The 23736-nt window shown below is 44.0% G+C and overlaps 1 protein-coding gene across 7 annotated transcripts in view; it reads right to left on the bottom strand.

The window, feature by feature from the left end:
• Nucleotides 1–23736, bottom strand: part of AAK1 (AP2 associated kinase 1) — a 164790-nt gene that overhangs the window by 92683 nt on the left and 48371 nt on the right. For all 7 annotated transcript variants that reach the window (XM_068565166.1, XM_068565162.1, XM_068565165.1 and 4 more), the window contains exon 3: nt 1648–1766. In XM_068565166.1, the coding sequence (XP_068421267.1) occupies nt 1648–1766 (119 nt within the window). The remainder of the gene's footprint in view (nt 1–1647; nt 1767–23736) is intronic.

Consider the following 23736-nt stretch of genomic DNA (forward strand, 5'->3'; position numbering starts at 1 on the left):
GGCCCTGACTGTATGCATATAAGCCTTGGGGTTTTTTTGTCTGTTTTGCAATGATGACAGCAACACTTATTTCTACCAACAGTTCCTTCCCAAATAGTTGCAGCCTTCTGGAATCTACATAGTACCAGGCTCTCTAAAATCCTGAGTTGTACAACTTGTTACTCTAAGTAGCCACTGAAAGGGCAACCCCACCAGGGCAAGCAAAGCCTGGTGGAATCCCTACAACGCCACCCTCACCATTTTTTTGGCCTCTCCCTGCTCTTAGCAAGAGCACTGGGAAAGCGGGGGCGGGGAGGGGGATGAATTGGGAGATTGGGATTGACATATATATATGCTAATATGTATAAAATAGATAACTAATAAGAACCTACTGTATAAATAAATAAAATAAAATTAAAAAAAAACAAGAGTATTAAAATGTAGGGCACAAAGGAGTCATCACCTCTAGGTGAACATCTGCATCTGCTATGACCATTATTCATACATTCATTTCATCCAAAGTTTAAGTATTTACTCTATGTCAGGCAGTGTACTGGAATACAAAGTTTCTGATTTTAAATAACTCACTTTCTAAAGGCAGCATTACTTATAAAATAGCAAGGTAAGCAATATAATTGGCATAAATAAAAGTACTGGGGAAACAAAAAGACTATCGAAATTTCTTAAATGTATAATGTCTAACAGAAGTGAAAGAGACAACTCCAACCAACTCCCATATACCCGTCACCCTGCTTGTACAGTAATCAACTCATCACCAATCTTGTTTCTCTTCTAAATCCACTCGTTTAATTTCAAGAAATTATATTATTTCATCCACAAATATTTCATCATATATCTAACAGATAGGGTCTCTTTCTTTAAACACAATATGAACCTAGATCTGGAAAACTTATTAAGTTTTTAAGATGTGAGATATAATTAATATATAATAAAATGCACAGATCTTAAGGTGTCCAACTGAGTTCAGACAATGGTGTAGCCATAACCACTACCCAAAACAAGATACAGAACAATTTCCATGGCCTAGGAAGTCCCCACATACCCCTTTCTAGTGAATTTTCCACACCCAGATGCCCACTTTCTGATCTCTATTACCACAGATCACTTTTGCTTGTTCTTAGACTTTTATAAATGGGATCATAGAGTATGTATGAGTAAGCAGTTTCTAGGCAAAAAAAAAAAAAAAAAAGGGAAAAGCATTCTGGGGAAAAGAACTACGTGTATGAAATATAAAGGTGTGGAAGAATATGTTCACGGAATGCTGAAGGGCTTGAGAGGGTTGAAAACTAGGACTGGTAGCTGATAGATGATAAGATGGAAAGAGGAGGTTCGTTGGGAAGCCAGGATCTCCATAGTTAATTCTGGGAACCAAGTTGTTAAGTAAATTTTCCCCAATGCCTCAAACTATTTCTCTGACCTGAAAATTGGTCGGTTCTCTCACTATGCTCCTTTCTCTTCAACTCTCTAACTAAGAGTGACCAAGGCAGGAGCAGCGCCCTACACCCCATGGCTGTTCCCTCCCATTTTGTGCAAGGCCTCTCTGCCATCTCAGGGAAGGGAAAAAGCCCCCATTGGCTTTCTTATGAGAGGGCACAGTCCCTCTCCCCCTTTTAAACAAGCAGTCCCAAGTCTGAGGGGCAACCTTACCATTATCTGTATTTCTCTCTTGCACACCTGGAGATCATGCTCATTGTTGACAAACATGCGTTTCAAGGCACATTTCATCCCATTGCTTGTCCTCACCAGAAACACGATAGCAAATCCACCTGTGAGAGAAACACACATACAAGCTCTTTTGAGTCATGTTTAAAAAGTCAATCAAATGACCATGGTGGCTATAGTTTGATGTCACTGTTAGTGGTACTGATGTCATCATCAGCTAGGCCTAGGGCTGACCTGGCATAGAAAGCATTCTTAAGATTCTGGGGACTCAAAGGTATCACATGTGGGATTGGGTAGCAAGACAGAAAAATTGTTCCTCCAGTTTGCAAGGCAGAAATAGAGGCACAGGTAGAGAACAAATGTATGGACACCAGGGGGGAAATGGGCGGGGGAGGTGGTGATGGGATGAATTGGGAGATTGGGATTGACATGTATACACTAATACATATAAAACAGATAACTAATAAGAACCTGCTGTATAAAAAATGAATAAATAAAATTCAAAAAAAAAAGGATATGAGGTCATTTAAGTAAAAAGAAAAAAGAAAGAAAAATTGTTCCTAAACATCTAACTAAAAAAAAAAAGAAAAAAAAGGAAGAACAGTAATTATCTTCCAAAGAAACTACAGATAAACAGATGAATGAACGGATGAAAAAAAAGAACCAACTACATTCCAACTGCTATCCTAGGCACTCTGAGCTCTTGTTTAATTCATACCACAATCCTGTGAGGCTGGGTGATATTTTTTCCCTTTAAGTCAACAATTACTAGCTGAAGAAAACAGAGGCTCAAAGAGATTAGATTCAACCAAAGACTTCTTTAAAAAAACATAAGTCCAACACTTAAACAGAGAGGCTCGGAAATTATTTCAATAATTGCTCTATGAATAGTTGGCAATTAATTTCAAGAATCTCCTTCTCTTCCTTTTTTCTCATCCCTCCTCACCCCATCCCCCAACTCAAATCAACAATGCACTCTGAGGATTCCTCCTGCCCTCCCTACCTCATGGGCTGTTGAGAAGACACAGATATAGGAAAGTACTATTCTACACAGCAGACACCAGGCAAGTATGACGATTACTGGAAGAGGTTTTTTTTTTTGGTAATTTATTTATTTATTTTTGGTTGTGTTGGGTCTTCGTTTCTGTGCGAGGGCTTTCTCTAGTTGTGGCGAGCGGGGGCCACTCCTCATCACGGTGCGCGGGCCTCTCACTGTCGCGGCCCCTCTTGCTGTGGAGCACAGGCTCCAGACGCGCAGGCTCAGTAGTTGTGGTGCACAGGCCCAGCCGCTCCGCGGCATGCGGTATCTTCCCAGACCAGGGCTCGAACCCGTGTCCCCTGCATTGGCAGGCAGATTCTCAACCACTGCGCCACCAGGGAAGCCCCTTGGGCAGAGTTTTTAATGTCTGCACTAACCCTTCTCTAAAAGACAGTTCATAATTCATTAAAAGAAGTTACTATAACCCCAACAGAAATTCTTCAGTGCTCTAAATTGGTTACGCCTTAGCGTTCCACAAATTCTTAGAGCTCCTAACCTCGACCTCACTCCCCAAACACTGTATGAGGCATTCAGTGCCACTGTTAAGAGGGGTTTGGGTAGATACGGTGCAGTAAAGCTATCAAAGTTGAAGGCTTTGGGATAAGCAGCAGTTATATCAGACACAGTCCATCTGCCTGCTCACACACCTGCATAATTTAGCTCGAACTATCCTGCGCACTGACCCTGCGTAGTGGAAAAAAATTGCTAGGCTATTCTTTGCACGGAGGTTATGTCTAATTGGATGGAGCTGAACACAGAGAGAAGTCAGCAGTACAGGAACTTGAGCTGAGGTCATGGCATAGTACTGGGGCAAGCAGCCACGCGCAAAATTGATACAAGGTAATTAGCAGTGATTATAGAGACCTCAGACCTGAGATATAAGACTTGGGTCCCAACCATTCCACTCTAAATCCTCTGAGACCCAGCAGCCCTCCAGTACCTGTCTGTTGATGTTCAAGGTATTTCCTGTTGTATCTTTAAAATAACTGTTCTTTTTCAAATGAAACTTGAGTCAGATTCTGTACCATGCAACCAAAGAGAGCTTTAATCATAAAGCACTGTTGCACGTTTTCATAAAATACACACATAATTCTGTGTTAAAAAAAATTGTTTAATGGGCTCAAATGTTCCAAAAGTGCATTTTGATAATGATTTATCAGAGACTGCATGTTTGTATATTTCCTGTCATTGTGCTCTTCAGTACTCAAACACTAAAGTTTCCCATACAATCTTTCATTTCAGCTGTCATGTCTCTAAGCTTTGTACCTCAATAACATTTTCCATTTTCTTATGATACTTTAAAGTCCACTCATACTGCTCAACTGTCAATTTAATTCTACAATTTTGAGTATTGACTATTGAAGATTTTTAAAATCCTAGCATGCATTGACAAGTAGAGGTCTAATTACACATGCAAAAAAAATCTCCGCAATTCTAAGATGCATGTTTTTTACATTTTAATTTTTAGGATATCAGAATTTTCTTGTAATAAATATGTATATTTAATGCAGTAGTATTTGTCTTCCTTTTTCCCCCGCAAAAGCCATTAAATTCATGATGTGTCTTAGCAATTAAAATTGGGGAAAATGAAAAAAAATAAAATAAAATTGGGGAAAATGATAATATAAAATTTCTATGTATAGTCATAATTGTTTTGTGAATAATACAAGTGGGTTTTCATTTTACAGATATTTTGAATTAAAAAAAAAAGCACAGAACTACAGACTTTGCACCAGTAGTGTTTCTAGAGAGCCTTAGTCCAAGCATTTTGCTTTATGGGGGGAGGAAACAAGTGAGGCTTAGGATCCCATGGCTAGTTATGGGCAGAACCTGGACCAGTTTCACTGTCCTGATTATCTAAAAAATGTTCTTTCCACTTCACTTATCTTAGTGAAAACTATGCAACACTTATTTAGATAATAAGGACACACCTGACAGTCTTGCAGAACAAAAGTTGGGAATGACTAGTTCCTGCAGTTCTGTGATGCATGGCACCACTAAAGAATGAGGCAAGTCTTTAGAAGCAGGTTGGTGATGCGGCAACTTGAGATAACTGCCACCAGATGGGAGCAGTCAGCTTTCTTTGCCAGGTAGCAAGATGACCTTTCCAGACAGGACTGAAGAAACAGGTCAGAGGCCTACCACATGATCCAGTCAAGCACAACTGGTTGAGAAGAGCCAGCCCAGATCCTCAAAGCCTATGACCAACATAAATCTAAAGGCAACGCAATGAACCACTATGCCTCACATAGACAGAACCACGTTTTAGGCATCTATGCCTATAAAAGGGCTTATTTGCAGGTGAGAAGCATTTAAATCAGGGCTTCTTGATCATGAGATCAAAAATCGAAGCCTGAAAGGATTTATCCCTTTAAAGATGTTAACCACTTTCACCGTGTAGTTGAACAAACGGAGTGTAAATTTAAGGTAGAGGGCAGAGAGCACGACTCGAGACACTTCACCACAGGCCCACATCCACCACACAGATCAGGGTAATAAGATTCTCAGCCGCAGCTAAAGAGGGTGCAGGGATTACAGAAGGCAGCTATAAGACTTCAAGAGAGGTGCTTACCTTAGGTTGAGTTGCATCCCTAGATCTTGATTAAATGTAAAAATCTAAAGCTGAGCTGGGGAGAGGTTGGACAGAGGTTAATAAAAGCTAACATTCAGCAGAGCCTGTGCCAGTCTGCCCACAGGAGCCTGTGCCAATCTCGCTGCCTACTGGCATTGTTTGAAACTAAGATAATCTCCATGATTCCACTGAAATCCATTTGTGGGAAAATTCATGAATTTATTGAATCATAAAGGGAAAAAGGATCTGATCCATTATGTGAGGTAAGTGAAAGAGGCAGGATAATTTTGACACAGACACACTTTTACCTATTAACTTTAAATATAGAAATATTTTTTGGGCTTTCCTGGTGGTGCAGTGGTTAAGAATCCACCTGCCAATGCAGGGGACACGGGTTCGAGCCCTGCTCCGGGAAGATCTCACATGCCGCGGAGCAACTAAGCCCATGCGCCACAACTACTGAGCCCGCGCACCACAACTACTGAAGCCCACACGCCTAGAGCCCATGCCCTGCAACAAGAGAAGACACCGCAATGAGAAGCCCGTGCACCACCCCACTCGCCGCAGCTAGAGAAAGCCCACGCACAGCAATGAAGACCCAACGCAGCCAAAAATAAATAAATTTTTTAAAAAAAGAAATATTTTTTACTTCCACAAAGAAACATGCTTTCTCCCACTTTCCCTAAAATACATAGCACTCTTGGTCTAACTTTCTCCCTCTAATTTTTGATGATGTGGATGGGGACTTACCATTCACTGTGAATTTAGAGATTTTGTCTGCTTGGTTCCCCTCTGTATCTTCGCGCCCTAGAGTAGTGCCTGACACATAATGAGGCCTCAAAAATGAATTAACTCTCCTCTTAATGTTACTACAGGAATAGAAAAGGCTGCAGAGACTGGTGGAGACTGTGGCAAACCCAAGCACATGGCCCATGGAAAGGAACAGCTACCGTACAACTCAAGGTAATTACTGCCGCGTAGGGATACAGACCCCGTTTTATCATCAACACTTGGTATTATTGGTCTTCTTATTTTAGCCATTCTAGTGAGTGTGTAGTGATATTTAATTGTGGTTTTAATTTGCATTTCCCAATAGATCCTTCATCGTTTAAACTCTTAGGATTACCTGCTTCCCACTTTCCTGATAAAAGGCTTTAGTAAGCATAGGATCATGGAGTCACCAATGAAATTACTGAGATAACTTGGACTTCTACCTCTCAAGCAAAGATGACAGAAACGCCTAGTTCTATCCTGGGAGGAAAAGGCAGGTGAGAATTTGTAATACACGGGGGTGGGGGGGGGGTTATATAATTTCTAAAATCTCAACTCTGACATCAGCAAGAGATCATGGTCATCAACATCATTATCTTGACTGAAATCTTTTAAACACAACCTCTTCAAGGAGCCTGGCCATGAATATTCAACACTGGCAATGGGGCTTTTGAAGTAAGTGTAGTACCTCTCCTGGCTTAATCTCAAATACGGAATCATGCGAGCTGGTACCAGGCCCTGGGGGCTGTTCTGACTGAATCAAGACACCAGTGACTCCACTTAGCAAGGACGAGTGAGGGATGGGGAGGGAAGGTGATCGGGAAGAGAAGGAAAACACCAAACTGATGATCTGAGCAGTGACATGCATGGAGATGGGAAACAGCTGGGCAGACAATGAGAATGATGAGACCATGAGACAAAGCCCATCCTGGTGCTGAAACAGGGTTTCTGGATTTGCTGCCAAAGGGGTTTTTGGTGGATATTTAAAAATCGGGCCTAGCGTCGGGGCACTAAAACCTGCTGCTTGCTTATTTCCTGCAGGTAAAAGGAACTTCATTTCCTATCATAAGCCCCATCTACACCTTTAGGAATGGCTTCCACTTGTGTGAGATGAAAGCAGACAAACCAGAGCCAGAGGAAAGTAAAGTGAGGAAAACTTCACACTCTGCTCGTGTCCTCCACTTCTCCACCCTACAAATTCTGTGTTTCTCTTTCAAAATAAGGTTTAACCTGATGAATGCTGTTTACTTAATGCAGTTTCTCTTGGAATTACTTGAGGAAGAGAAAACTAGAATAAAACAGCCTCCTGAAGCTTAACTAAAGAATCAGAGAGAGAACCCAGTTAAAGTGGGATGTATCCAGGAGATGTAAAAGAAAGGGCAACATTGGACGCATTGCTGGATCTCTTTGGTCTCCATTCCCTCAACTGCAGAAATTAAGGCAAAATGAGTGGTATTTAAATGAACGGTTTCCTCAGAGACCTATAGGATTACAGGAGGTGCTGCAGTGGTCCCATGAGGGAAAGTGGCTCCACTTAAGAGTAGGGCTCTGCACACAGCTTCCTTTTATCTGCTTATTATTCATTCTGAAAAAGATGCTAGAAAAAGGGGGGGAAACTCTGCTTTAAAGGAGAAAAAAACCCAAAGAATATTCTGTAGCCCTATGTAAAAGTATTTTATAAAGAAGAAAGGACTACAGCACTGGAAGTCACGCAGACGGCCCTTACCTACCAGCCTACCACAGACACAAATGTGCACAGGCAGCCTGGGGGCGGGGGGGGGTAGGCGGGGCCACCATGTCCACTTTACACTGAGACCGTGGAGTATTCCTTTAGAGTCCAGCAGGTGAGGTTCAAACCCCAGCTCAGGAAAGCCATGATCTCACTGAGGCCCTGTCCTCTCACCTGTCAAGGGCAGCTGAGAACTACCTCTTAGCTTTGGGGAGGATTAAACGACAGGCAAAGCACCGAGCACATAGGTGGTATGTGATGAATATAGCTTCCCTCCTTACCTCCTCCCCACCAGAGTTCTTTGTATTTGTGTGATAGATATCTGACTTACCATAAAGTTCTGAATCTGGCGTATCTTCTTGAGATAAAGGGCATAAACTCAAATACCTACAGGGGCCAGACAGATCATCTAAGGGAGGGAAACAGTCCAGGTATAACAAAGTGTACAGAGGGAGTCTAATGATGGGAGATCACGGGGAGTGGTGAGACCGTGCAAACCAGAAAGTGCACTCCCAGCTCACGGGGCAGCCGCTCCCCAGCGAAGGCCAGTTGCTGCCATGGAGGAACGTGGGCTGAGGGTTGCCAAGTTTTTTGATTTCCAAAAGAAGCTAGATTTTTAGGAGAAATCTCCCAATTTTTAAATCCCAGCTACAACTTTAGAAAAGCTCTTCACCCCTGTGCAAGTTAAGGAAACCTACTTCCAGGCTTGGACTGAATGAGACAGCCCTGCCTCAACCTTTATGAGAGCCTTGTGAAGTAGCAGGACATGTACAACAATCTCTACTTGACTAGCTGGGAAACTGAAGCACGGAGAAAAGCCCAAGTGGCCTCCCTAGTACCGCCACCTAGAGGCAGGGCCAGGACTGAAAAACAGGCATACCAGTTCCTGGTCCTGACCTTGGTCACTCTCCCATGCTGCCGTCCCTCCCTCCCTCCCTGCAGCGGACCCTACAAGACACCTCCATTAGCAGGGAAGGTTAGGGAAAAGACATGGTGAAAGCCAAGGGGCCTGTCCAAAGCTTGGCCTCCCTCACTGGCCCGGTGAGAGGGAGAACTTGAGTGCACTGTCTGCAGTGTTTCTCAGCCCCCACGGGGAATGACGACGAAGAGGTTGACACACACCCATCCACAATTTATTCAAGACAACTTGGCCAGAAGTTTCAGAAGGAACAAAAATGTTCTAAACTCTAGAACAGATGGCAAGGAGCACAGCAAAGATTCTGCAGGAGAAAAGGTCAATTTGAAGCATTTGTCAACACTGATTTCAGTGGGGACTTGGGGTTTGTTTTTTCACGTCAGTCTCTCCTGACTTGCCTCAAATTAAAAATCACCATGTGCCAGCTCCTTCTGGGGAACATGTCAAAGCAGTCCCATCCCCAGGCAGGAAGAACACCCAGATGGGAGATGACTTGAGGTACTCAACTTCCTCTCTCTCCATCGGGAGCTGTGGGCACAGAGTCAGACACTGGCAAACTCTGGCAGTGACACAGAAACATCAACGGAACCCAATCAAGGCCACAGCCCCGGTTGAACACGGGACAGCTGGCAGTTGGCTCTTCCTTTCTAGGACTGCAGCAACTGGGGAACATCTCCAGTTCATCTCCATTCTCTTTTGGCATGAGTCTTTAAAAAAATAATAATCATAATAGACATTTCCAGAGAAGGCACCTGCCTACCTGGAACAAAGGTTAGAGTTTAAGAAATCAAGTTGGCTCCCACACGCCAGAGGCTTGTGAATTACTGCACATAGAACCAGAGCACATTGGACCTGGCCTGTCGTCAGCTGAGACCGACCAGAAGAGGGCCTTTCCCAGAGCCACCGGGCCCACCTTGTCTGAACTGTTTCCATGGGGTTGGCTGTCTAGTAAATGTAGAGAGAAATGGTGAGAGACATCAGCAGGGCCATATCCTTTGTTCACTGACATCCCCAGATCACGCTGAGCCATTTTCTCTTCTCTATTATCACAAGCCAGGGTGATCTTATGAAAACAGAAATTGAATATCATTCTCCTGTTTGAAACTCCTCAGTGGCTTCTGGCTCCTCTTACAAGGAAACTCGAAATGCTGACACGGCCTGCGAGGCACATGACAGGATGTGATCTCTCTCTCTCTCCAACCTCATTCTCACCACAGCCTCTCACCGCTCACTCTGTTCCAGCCACAATCGCCTTCTTTCTTCCTTGAGGTTGCCTGTGCTCCACACTACCTAAAGATTGCTGTGCAAGCCTCTCCCTTTGCCCTAGTCACCTCATTCTTGGCCTGACCGGCTCCTAGGAGTCAGCCCTCAAGTTTCAGGCTCCGTGTTACCTCCTTGGACGAGCCTCCCCTGACTGCCCCTGGCCCCCACCCCCTCTTCCGATCAGGTTCCATCCCTGTTAAGCACAGCACTCTCCTCTTTTCCTTCGGAATGGAGCAGGAGTATAATTAAATACTTAGGTAGGTAATTCCTGGTTTGATGCCTTCTTTCCCTGAGCCCTGTAAACTGCACAAGGGCAAGGACAATGACTAACTCACTGTGGCCTGTGTCATGCAGCACAGTGGCCACTGCATAGAAGATCCTCAAGTGCTTGCCTAGCACCCTAAGGAAACCAAAAAAAAAAAAAAAAAAAAAAAATCCCACACCACACCGCACCAAACCAAACCACACCACACTATATACAGTGCCAGCTTTTCAGAAGGTTAGAATCTAGTATGGGGTAGAAGGGACACTATTTGAAGAGGCAGCCCACCCCACAGAGAAAAACCCTGAGCGTGTGGCTCAGTACAGCAGAGGGTGGTCTGAGACTAAGCCAACCGGACAGCATCCTGGGGCAACACGCACGAGCTGCATCTTCACAGAAATCTCTGTGCTCTCGCAGAGTGGTACTTGTTCCACCTGTGATCCCGTCTTTTAAAAAGAACACTTGAGCTGGAAATGAAACCCTCTTCAGTTGAGAAGGAAAAGAAAGCAAACTCCCCCACGCTGCCTCGTCCCTCATGTGAAGAAGCAGAGAGCCTCTCGGGCGTGAACTGTCTCAACCCCACCCCCAGCCCAAGCCACGGGTGCCAGCAATCTTCTAGTAAGTGGTGTGCAAACCAAGAGAGCAGCTGGGGTCAGCCAGAGGGCATGACATCCGTGCCCGGGTTCGTCACCCTCCGCCACAGACACGCAAGCTCCGGCTCGAATCATTTCCACCAACATTTGATGTGTGTTACTGGTCCACAGTCTCCAAAGGAGAACTGGGATTTCGGCAAAGCCAAAGCTTGGCTGACAGTCTCTCAGGTTCCAAGTGCTAATTCCAGAACATTCCACTTTAACTTCATGCTTCAAAGCGTACTTCATGTTCTGCACTTTGTGCTTTTGTAGTAAGATCAGGTTAACTAGCTCTGTTCCAGAAACAGCATCCTGTTCCGGAAAAAGCATCCTGTTCCAGAAAGAGCGTTTTCTACTGTGGTGATTTGAGCTCAGCAGCCAGGGTAAGCTGTGTCTTCTGTTCTCCTGGGACATGCACTGACATCAAAGGTACATGATATAAAAGTTTTCAGTTCTTTATGTTTCATTAGAACCGATCTCCAGAGACATCTGCTTTATCCAGGTCATCCTAATCTGCCTCGACCCTCCTAGTTATGAGGGAGACGAGCCCTCATCCTGGGAAGCAGGGTGACGTTTTCTCAGCTCCCAACAGTTAATCACAGAGCATTCCAACCTAACTTCACACTAAAGCCTTTCCTCTGAGGTTCAGGATATCTGACTGTACTACCCATCACCGTCACGCACCCACCCCTAGGTCGTGTCTCCTTACCCAGTACTTGCGCACCAGTCCACAATCTGCTCTCCACCCCAACTCTCACCATCACCCAAGTTGATTTCCCCAAGTCTTAACAATTCTATCCCCTAAACCTCTCTGGAATCCACACTTCTCTTCCACCCCTGATGCTCCTTCATATACTTCTCTTTTCTTACTGGAACTAAAATAGAATCCTAAGTTTCCATGCCTTGGATCTCTTTCCATTCTAAAATTCGTATCTAAAAACTCCTCTTAAAAGCATTCATTAACTCCCCAAAGCCAGAATAAAGACCAAATTCCTTAACACAGCAGTACGTTAAGAACCTTTATATTTTCCCCCATTTTATTGTGAGAAATTTCAAACACACAGCAAAATTGAAAAGACCATACTGCAAACGTCCATATACTCACCACCTAGAGTTTATAATTACTAACATTTTGCTACACTTGTTTTATCACATATTGATCATCCATCTATGCAAACATCAACTCATTTTATTTTTGATGCACTTCCAAGTAAGGTGCAGACCTCGGTGCACTTCACCCTAAACACTTCAGCATGCATCTCTTTAACTAGTATTCAGAACTCATGGTTCTTTTGTGGAGGTCGAGTAGAAATAAAATCTAGTTACAGTGAAATGTATAAATCTTAAGTGTATTATTGGATGAGTTTTGATAAATGCATACACCCGTGTAACCCAAACCCTTTATATCAAGATATAAAACCCTTACATAACCCAGAAAGTTCCCTCATACCCCTTTCCAGACAATCCCACTCTCATATCCCCCCTAGAGGCAACCTCTGTTTTGATTTTTTAAATCTATTTCTAGTTTTGCCAACTTTAAAACTTCATATAAATGGAACCATACAGTATGTGCTTTTTTGTGTAAGGATCTTTTCCTCATCATAGTAGTTTATACTGTGGAGTGTGTCAGTAGTTCGTCACTTTTACTGCTGACCTGTTTATCCTCTCTCTTACAGATAAGACATTTGGGTTATTTCAAATTTGGAACTATTATGAACAAGGCTCTCTAGGCGTTCTTGTACAAGTCTTTCTGTGTCGCATGTTTTTATTTCTCTTGGGTAGTGTAAGTGCTAGGCCACTGTATAGGTGTATATTTAATTTTACAAGAAACTGCCAGACCTTTTCCCAAAGTGGCTGTATCATTTTACACTCCCACCAACAACATATGCTCTAGACCTTTATCATCTGAATACTTCCCTGTCCTCGCCCAGCTCTGTCTCCCCATGCTCCCTCCTCTACCACCAAGCTTTCAGAACTTTAACCTTTTTGCTGCATTTCATTTCCTCTGCCTCGAAGACCCTGACCCAATCCTCTGCTAGATAAAAGGAGTTGAAGATTGTTAAAATAATACCTCTTTCATGAAGTCTTTCTTCCCTTTCCCTGATAATCGCCCCCAGGCTTTCACATTATCACACATTTGGCCTGCACCTCTATTGTTGCACTCATCACAGAGCGCTGTGACTCCCCCCCCCCCATATGTTCATCTCCCCCGCTACACAGGCTAAAGAAAAGAGGGAACCACTTTTTTCTGCCTTGGTAGAAATACTTGTTATGTTATCATAATACTTTATTATATACTATATGATACTTTATATTTTTTTCATAAAGTATACTATGTATACTTTGATGTTATCATTAAACACCAGTTTAAGGACTTTAAATACTATGAAACCGTAAGGACAACATTCTACATTGCTCTCTGAGTCACCAAAGAAAATTAAAATGGCAAGAAGAGCTTCTTATTTCTCTTGGAGTCCTCAGGGCTAGCACGGTGTTTGGTACATAGTAGATGATTAATAGATGTTTCCTAAATTAAGAGCAATCCAGTAATGTTGCTTCCCTGCTCAGAATACTCCTCTTGCCTCGACCACCTACAAGATAAAATCCCACCCCTAATGTGGCACGCAAGTCCCAACAGAATCTAGAGCCCACACTGGCGTGGCCAGCGTCCTACGGTGCCTCGGTGCTTTTTGCTTGTATTCTCTATCTGGAATGGCTGCCTTCTCTTTAAGTAGTAAATGAGTAACTGTAAGTCCAAGTGTACCTCAAACCAGGCCTCCTATGTGAACTTTGACCTAACAGAATGCCCGTCCCTACTTTATTTTCTAACCCTGATTATTATCCCACTTGTCTGCATAGCAGTCTTTCCTGAGGACTATATTCTCTCAGAAGGCAAAGATTTTACTTTATTTTTACTCTTTGTAGGAAACACATTGGTCTAGCTTACCATACCCTTCACCCCATGCTGAAATAATGATTAGATGCATTACATCAAGTGGCTCCCTTCTCCTGGCCATTGCTACCGGGACCAGGAGTGGGTAGCTGGCACACATTCTCTCTTGAGAATCCTAGTAACAACTCAGGAACCGGAGTCGGACAGTGTTGGACAACCACGCAGACCAGGCCGGTAGCTACTGTCAGTCACATCCATGCTTACAAAAAAGCAGAGAAGAGTGTTTTGCAAAAAAAGGCAAGATATCAGAGCAGACACTTGGAAGAAGCTGCAATTTGACACTATGAGGCTCCAAGGGGAGAGAGATGGACAGAAGAGACACCTGATAACTTTGCAAGACTCACAAAATCCAGCTTCACCTCCTGCTGTTGGGTTCTGAAAGGTTCCCCTATATTTATTCAATGCATTCCTTTTGACTTACTCTAATTTGAATTAAATTTCTGTTCCTTGAAACCCTATGACCCTAAGACACCTTGCACCAGTATGTTTATAAAATACATGAGCTCTGATACAACCTAAATTTTAATAGTTTTAACCATAAGCCTCCTTTAACAGAAAGCATCCAGAACAGTGTTAAAACAGCATATTAAAAATTGCACTTGTGGTTGAGAATCTGCCTGCCAATGCAGGGCACATGGGTTCGAGCCCTGGTCTGGGAAGATCCCACATGCCGTGGAGCAACTGGGCCTGTGAGCCACAACTACTGAGCCTGTGCGTCTGGAGCCTGTGCTTCGCAATGAGAGAGGCCACGACAGTGAGAGGCCCGCGCACCGCAATGAAGAGTGGCCCCTGCTTGCCACAATGAGAGAAAGCCCTTGCACAGAAACGAAGACCCAACATAGCCAAAAAATAATAATAATAATAATAATAAATAAATAAAATTTAAAAAAAAAAAATTGCACTTGAAGAGTTGGAATTTTTAAGTTAAAAACTAGATTTACATTAAAATAGAACCTGCATTGATACACAAAGATCGAAGGAAGATCTAAGGACTGAGTTACCTGAGGATGATGGGATTGCAGTTGATTACTTTCTTCCTTATCCTTTTCTTTATTTTCCAAATTTTCTATAATGACCATATATTATCTTTCTTAAATTATAAAAAACAAACAAAAAATACCCTCCTTTTTTTGTTTATTTTTAAAGAAAAACCTGTCCCCCAAACCTTGGGAGGCGTATTAAGAAGGTAAGTCTCCAAAAAGGACCAGGAAGGAGCACAGCAAGGCGGACCAATGCACAAAATTCCAGGCAGAGAAAATTTCCCCTGCCTTTGGTGTAAAACAAGGGCTGGGACTCGGGTGAGGGGAGTAAGGCACATGTCTGGAGCACAAAATTTATGGGAGTGCCCCAAAACTCAGTAATCAAGGTAGATAATATTTTAATGTCTTTTTAAATGAAAATTAACACAAAAAAATCCATGATGAACAAATTTCATTTTTAAAATAAAGACAGGGCTTCCCTGGTGGCACAGTGGTTAGAATCCGCCTGCCAATGCAGGGGACACGGGTTCGAGCCCTGGTCTGGGAGGATCCCACATGCCGCGGAGCAACTAAGCCTGTGTGCCACAACTACTGAGCCTGTGCTCTACAGCCTGTGTGCTGCAACTACTGAGCCCACGTGCCACAACTACTGAAGCCCATGCGCCTAGAGCCCGTGCTCCGCAACAAGAGAAGCCACCGCAGCGAGAAGCCCGCACACCGCAATGAAGAGTAGCCCCTGCTCGCCGCAACTAGAGAAAGCCCACGCGCAGCAACGAAGACCCAACGCAGCCAAAAATAAATAAAATTTAAAAATAAATAAATAAAATAAAATAAAGACAGGATCAGTACTGATTTTTCGTTTTGCCTCAGGCTCCAATATGGCTGATCTTGTCTTTATTTAAAATTCTGATATTTTGTTCATCGTGGGTTTTTTGCATTAATTTGTTTCTATGCTTACTGTAATCCTGACTGGCTAATTTCCTGGGAAATTTTCCCGACCCTCCAGCATGGTCAGGGCAGTGAAGTGGAGCAGTGCCTGTGCGGTCTGATGGCAGCACTAAGCAGGTGCAAAAGGAGAAAGATGATGGCCTTGAGAGGTAAGTCGTCCTGAGAGGGGGCTAGAAAGCCCCACGTACACTCCCAGGTTTCCCCAGACCACGACTCTAGCCCAACCTCTCTTTTCAGTGACTTTCCATGATTAAAATATATGATATACAATGACTGACACCCACCAACCATAAAAGGAACATTAGTCCTTAATAGAGTACTATTTTTAAATATTTATATGTTAACAACTATGCTTGAGTTTCATGGCGGTATAAACACGATACACACACAAACACTCAAAAAAGCAAGTGGATACCAGTTGAATTATAATAATCAGCTCAATTAACCATGCTTATGAGACGTTCTTCAAGGCCTGACTTCACCTGGTGACTGACATAGGCACATATGCGTAGAAAACAATGGCCTCTGAGCTTAAGAGGTCAAGTCAATGATCACAGAAGCATCACCACCCTGGACAGCAGGCTGAAAAATTGCTCTGTTGTTAACACTAACGTAATCAGAATACAAAGAGAAAGAAACATACACTATGACGCTCCATGATATTAGGGCCACATGGCCTGTGCTCCATCTACCTTCACTTCTTCCAGCTACTTGATAGCACATCTGTTTAGGATACATCCAAAAATAGCACTATCAAGATTCAGCTCTGCGCCGAGCATTTTCACATGCATCCTCTAACTGCATCCTCGTGACAATCCTGTGAGGTAAGTATTAATATACCCGTCATCCGACGGGGAACCACAGGTTCACTCCGTAAGCAGCAGAACCCCAATCACCTGGGCACGTGTCCAGTGCCCTGGATCTGTGTCTAACAGGCTCATTTCCTAAAGCCCACCTACACAATATGCTTCTAAGGCTCCTCTAGCACATTCTACTGTGATTTTCTCATCGAATTACCCATCATCCATTCAGAGACTCAAGTCCCATTTTACCAATAAGAAAAGTGAGACAGAGCAAAGCAAAGAATTCACTGAACTTTCCATTACTGACCTCTGGCACCACGTGTTTAGGAGTGGGCTGCTGCGCTGTCCTGAGGAACAGGACAGGGGGCTACTCTGTCCTGAGGGCTACTCTGTAAAATGTACTCCCCCACCACGAGGGGGCAAAATGGTGCCCCAACACTCTTCCTACCGGGTTCCATGCTAGGGAACCCCCCCTCACCACCCCGTGACAGGGAGAGCTGAGTGACAATATGGGAGAGCGCCAAGTAACTACTGGGGCATCAGTTTTCAGCACATCTTCTACCTTCCAGCAAAGTGGAGGAGATCATTTCCCAGACCTGCCTGCAGGACCAGACTGTGGGAGGGATTTCAGCTACAAAGCTTGAGTTACCGTCCCGCCTTGCTGGCCCCAACCCGTATTCTCTTGCCCTCTGCAGTCACCCGAACAGTAGGAGGCAGGCTGCAATCTACACTGCGGCAGAAAGGAGGGCAGGTACTGATCCCCACCACATCTGTCCCCACAGGAGGTGTAAAGGACCCAGGCCAAGTAGCAGCACATTTCGATGGGGCTTACATTTTAGGTCAGGGAGGCAGTGGGGATGGAGGAGACGGTATTCTTATTCTTAAATTCAAATTCTTGTCACCATCCTTGGTTATCTCTTTCACCTTCATCTTCACTAAGGCACCCTGGGGAATTCCGGGAACCGGGGAAATGGGTCTCAGCCGGAGGGGAAAGCCTGTGTGGAGGAGGAGGAAGGAGAACTCACTGCACTTGCATCCCACTCCCAGGGCTGTAAAAAGGGAACGCGGAACCTGACCTCTTGGCTTTCAAGCAGTAATTCATTACGGCAAGTCAAGGGTTTTGGATGAAGTGAAAAATAGTGAGCATTAGACAAAATCAGACCATACAGGCTATGTTAGCAAGAGTATGTGATGGAAGTGTGGGAACTTTTCAGTTTTCAGTGAAATTTTGAACACAGAGATGCCTTTAGGCTTTTCTCTGGATGTTGAATATTAAGAGATGCTGTCTGGCGTGAGCCTGCTTCATTGCAATTAGTGATTCAATCCTAAGGAAACCTGAGAGTCCAATGCTAAGCACATCAACAACCTGGCTCAGACAAGAGTACAAATGCACTGAGATCCTGTTCCCGGGTGTAACACCTTCCCCCCAAATGCCCACGGATCTACATAGCACAATTACCCACTTTTGTTTCTAAAATTATTCTCAGGGTCAAAAGCATCATTTAAGGAAAATCTCAATGCCAAAAGCCGTCAACTCCTCCCTTCCACCACCCCAACCTACCAACAGTTCTCAAGTCCTGAAAAGTCCTGAATCCACCCTGTGTTCCTCAACTTTCGCACCCTTCTCTCTTCTAAGTTCTCTATATCAGCCCCATCTTTGCCTCCATCCCCCTTCCTGTCTCTGGAGAGAGCCACTCCCCCTTTAAGGACTTTATTCCAGAAATTATCCCTCCTCTCTTGTATTTTCAGTTGTTTCTCTCTACTGCCTCACTCCCTCCAGTATTTAAACACGCTCCAAGTCTCTCTGATCTTAGAAAGAAAAAAGAGGAAAAACAACTCTTCACCCTTTTCTCGATCCAACTGGCTACCACCCCTTTCCTCTTCTCCACAACCAGACATTGTTAATTGCCTATACTCTTCTCTCCCTCCACATTCTACCTCCCAGTCATTCAGAAACCTCCTGTAATCTGGTTTCTGTCCTCTCCAACGCCTGCTCTGCACCTCAGTCCAGTACACTATTTTTCAGATGTTATCCCACCTGACTGCCATGCATACTTTTCACTGGTGACAGTCTTGAATCAAAAGCTTTCCCTTTGGGCTTCCAAAGAAAAGGACACTGCATGCTCATTTCTTCTCCTACTCTCTGTCTATTTCCTGATCTCCTTTAGAGTTCTTCATCCTCTTCCTGCTCCTTAAATGCTAGTGTTTCTTCGGGGTTCAGTCCTGAGGCACCCCTCACCTTATCTTTTGAACATTTTCCTTTTGCATCTGTTCACTCTATAAATGCTCCCTAAGCAAGTTCACCCATTAAGCATTTCGGCATCCTTTAATTACATTCACAAGATTGTCAACTCTCCCCAGAGGTCCAGACCCATATATTCGACTTTCTCAATTAACTTGATAGACATTTCCACTTGTAATTTTCACATGTACTCCAAACTCAACATGTTTAAACTGAAATCAAGCCCCGTATGTCCCCCCCACCTGTCTCAAGCCACCTTTCCCATGTTGCCTATTATCGTGAATGTGACCACCACCTACCCCACTCCCTATCTTCAACAACTCCTTCTCCCCAATACCCAACTAATTACCAGAGCTCATTGATTTTTCTCCATCTCTCTCAAATCTGCTTACTTCTTCCCATACTCACTGCCATTGCCTTTTTTCAAGTCCTCCTCATTTTCCTCCTGGAATACAACACTATCTTAGTGTACTTTCAGAATACAGCTTCAGGGTGTCTGCTCACCTCAGGGATTCACCTCTCTCTGGACACTCCCTTTCCCCTATCAGTCATGTTTGGTTAACTAATACCCTCACCCTCATCCTTGCTGGAATTGATGGGATCAGTAAGGATAACTGGCTCAAGCTTGGGCCAATCAGTTTCTCTCTCTCGGAAAAGTGGAATTTGGTGTAAGTCTGTGTAGGCAACTTAAGCTGTAACAAGTGCAAGTGGGAGTGGGACGGTAGCCATGTTGAGCAACATGGATGAACAGAGAAAGTCCACATGCAGAGAGGAAGAGAAAACCAAAGCAGGAGCAGAAAAAAGCAGAGATACAAGAGAGACAGAGACAGAGGACCCCCAGCCCACCCCCCAGAGCCTTGTTGTTCCTCATCTCAGACCCTGCCCAGGGTCAGCAGCACTCCTGCTCCCAGGTTCCTTGAGAGACGCCCCACCTTATCTTTTGAACATTTTCCTTTTGCATTTCAGCTGCTTTAAGTAGGTAACTGTTATGTGCCTATAGAAAGTCTTGATCAACACATTTGGAGCAACTCACTTCTCCTCACTGGGTCTCAGCTTCCCCATCTGTAAAACTGGAAGACTGAATGAGACGAACTCTGTGAAGGCAGTAAGTATTAATACGCAACAGCTTTCAAGCAGAGTCTGTGTTAGTGCTGTATTGAGTCTACGTGCATAACGACCGTCACCACCTGCCCGAGGATAAGGACAGCCAAATGTATATTTTAGGATTGTGTTTTTTAATAATTAACTTTTTAAAAGGTGCTGAGTTTCAAAACAAATTAACAAAATAACCTATTTTTAACTCAAAGTGTTTTATTCATGTCAGTTCTCAACCCATTTACCATGAGTGTACATTTTTTAATTACTTCCTTTGTTAAAGCCCTGATTAAAACATTTCGCTGCAGTTTAGTAGACCTCATTTGGCACTGCGCAGGTGGGCCAGTCCATTTTCAAACAAACCGTTTCTGAACATGTTTAGAGAATGACTTTCAATATTCATTCTTATATTATTGCAGAAAAAAACAGACTCATTTTACAATGCTGCACTGAATGTAGTGCACTAAGTGTTTTAAAAAAACGAAACCTTTTGTCCTCTCAGCAGGCTCTGGATAAATTCATATGCCACTTATTAAGTATCCAATATACCAAGTACACATTACATCACTGATAAAGTAGTTGGTAAATATAAGCTAAATGCTGATAAAGAGTCTGATTCAGTAGTCATGTGTGGGGACCTGGGATCTTTTTTTTTTTTTTTTTTAAGTTTCCCAGGCAATACAGATCATCTGCCAGTTTGGGGACCACTGCCCCAGGAACAGGGACATTTCAAATCTTTTTGAAGTAAAAAGTAAAAATAGCAGTATACTGAGAATACTTATAACAGAATCAGAGTATCTCTTTGTACGAAAACCTGTGTGTGTGACTAAATTAAGTAAACCCTACCAGTGGCTTAGGGCTAAGAGAGGTGGTCAGGAAGTTTGACCATGCTGGCTGTCTTTGTCTAGGGGAGGAAGCTAATGACTTTGCAAATTCCTATTCCCTGAAAAGATCTGCCACTGGGGAAAACAAAATATACCATAATCCAAATTTTAAATGGCTATTCAAGATCTTACATAGAAACCTCTTTGCCAGATGTCGGCTGAATCTCAAGTGTGAATGCTAGGAAGGTCAGGAAAGAGACAAAGGCTATCCCAAGGTTGTTTCAGAAACAGGGTCCAACAAGAAGTGGTGGCCAAAGGGAAGAGAAGACGCAGGCTCAGCGTGGAAACAAAACTTCCTGTTCCGAAGTCTTTGCAAACTCATGGAAAAAGAATGCTGCTGTCTAGATCCTTAAAACTCTTCCTTGCTGCTCTGAGGACTCTGCTGGGAGTTAAGACACCAGTGAGAGCACCACACAATGCCCAAAGGCTTATGTCCATGGCTTGTGCAGTTACACACCCACCTAATCATGTGTCACCGCCCCTGCCACGGAACTCCTGACAACATTTCAAATAAATCTCCACGTGAGAGATACCAAGGGGCAACAGAAAGAACAAGCAGCCAGGAGTCAGGAGATCTAGTTTGGTCCAAGTTCCACAAAGGACAAGCTATGACCTTGAGTAAGTTGGTACACTTCTCTGGGCCTCCATTTCCTTATCTGTAAAATAAGTGTGGCACTGGATTAAAGAATCAGAAAAGGGCTTCCCTGGTGGCGCAGTGGTTGAGAATCTGCCTGCCAATGCAGGGGACACGGGTTCAAGCCCTGGTCTGGGAAGATCCCACATGCCGTGGAGCAACTAGGCCCGTGAGCCACAATTACTGAGCCTGCGCGTCTGGAGCCTGTGCTCCGCAACAAGAGAGGCCACGATAGTGAGAGGCCCGCGCACCGCGATGAAGAGTGGCCCCCACTTGCCACAACTAGAGAAAGCCCTCGCAAAGAAACGAAGACCCACCCAACACAGCCAAAAATAAATAAATAAATACTTAAAAAAAAATAAAAATTAAAAAAAAAAAAAAAAAGAATCAGAAAAACTTCTGACCTTTGGGGCTGGGTGTCTGCCATATTTTGGTGGTGCTTTAGGGACATGAAACACACCAAACAACTTCCTAAATTCTATGCAGGGATTTGAATGATCGATTCTTTAAAAGACAACACTGCTTTCATACTGGAGGGTAGGGGATGAGCAGCAGAAGGAAATAAATTAAGAGAGCTGACAGGTGGGAGGAGTAAGAATTGGCAAAACATTATTTCTTCTGGGATGTTCACTCCAATCACTTGCTCATTTTCCTGATACAGGCACATTTTCAAAACCTGAAGACAAAGAGATTTTCTGTTAACGATTCTGCTGAAAACTGCTGAGAAAGGTTGGTATTTTCCTTGAGAGTCACTCCTTGTACGTTTAGTGCACGGTGTGTCAGCATCCTCCTGGGTCTCAGCCTCATGGCTCACAGTGCGAAGACCCCTTTCCAGCCGAGCACGATACCCAAAACAGTTCCAAAGACACACTCCCTTCACCTGCCGCCTGCCTGACAGCTGCAGGATTTTTTCATCTGATTCCCGGCCCTGAGTCCCTTCAGAGGCAACTAAGCATCCGGTCCCTAAGCATAGTGGCTTACGTTTCAGTTCGACATTGACCTAGCCCCATTTTTTCATGGTTCCTCGATTTAATGTTTTCATCCGTAGTACAAACTGGACACTAAAAAAACAAAATGGGTTTTTCACTCTTTGTCCTAATGGAAAAACATGTCTCACTTGCATCTCCAGGTACACTTGGAGTTTCTGGCCATGTTCTGACAGCCACCTTCACCTGACCACTCCTCCCCGAACACACAGAGCCTCTTCTACAGAATAATTCACCTTCTACCACTGCTCTCTATGCCGGTGGGTCACATCTGCTTAGGAAGCCTCAAAAGCTGCTTCATCTCCCTCCTCCCACAACGTACCAACCTCCTTCAAGAAAGGCACTTGTGTTTCTAATGTCATTTACCTACCACACACACACACACACATGCACACGCAGCTCCCTTAACGATCTAGCATGCTCCTTGAAAAACACAATCGGGAAATCCTAACCAAGCAGGCGTGACTCCTAAGCAGATGGCAGGCCTCATAACTGGGTCATTACGTAATACCTCTTCTCTAACCAGCTTCTCCACACTTCCCTCAAAGACCCTGCGCTGACGAGCTTTACACCATGGTAACTTCCATTGTTAACTCGCTCTTGAAAACACACTAATACCATGTTTTGATAGAAGCAAAGAAAGACGGTGGGAGAGAGAGGGAGAAGTAAGAGTCAGGAGGTTGCTGTTAGCTTCAGTTTTGAGTAGCCTGGACTTGAACAAGCAACCTTCTCTCTTGGTGCCTTGGTTTCCCACCCTGTCACGTAGATGCGTGCCAATCCCTGGTTGCATCGGTTCCATTACAGGCCTCACATATAAATGTTATATCATGTGAAGACTTTTTTTTTTTTTTTACTATACCGCACAGCATGCGGGATCTTAGCCCCCTGACCACGGATCAATCCGTGCCCCCTGCAGTGGAAGCACAGAGTCTTAACCACTGGACCACCAGGGAAGTCCCTCATGTGATTCAATTTCTATAGAATACTCCATCACATTTAGCTGTCATGTCAGGCTCTCAGCAACTCCTCGCTGAGCTAAAGATTGCACAAGGTGGTGTCCACATGCACGCGGGCAGCTGCTGCTCTCAGTAAGATCCCAGGTCGGCAAGAAATCAGGTCTGGTCTTGCATCTCCCTCGACCTCCACCTCCAGGCACCCAGAGATCTCATTTACAGCCCCTCCACCCCACTCCCAATGCAGCTTCCCATTCTGGTTTTGCTTCTCCTGGAGTTACCTACGCTCCAAAAATCACTGCTGCCTTCGCCCAACAACAAAACTGCCATTCTTACCAATCTGTTAGTTTGGGGGGAAGCTGGGGTCGCATGCCTGGTATTTGTATGGATAGTCTACAGTTGGCAAGAGTAA

Source organism: Eschrichtius robustus, chromosome 15, assembly GCF_028021215.1.
Source record: "Eschrichtius robustus isolate mEscRob2 chromosome 15, mEscRob2.pri, whole genome shotgun sequence".
Taxonomy (NCBI): Eukaryota; Metazoa; Chordata; class Mammalia; order Artiodactyla; family Eschrichtiidae; genus Eschrichtius; species Eschrichtius robustus.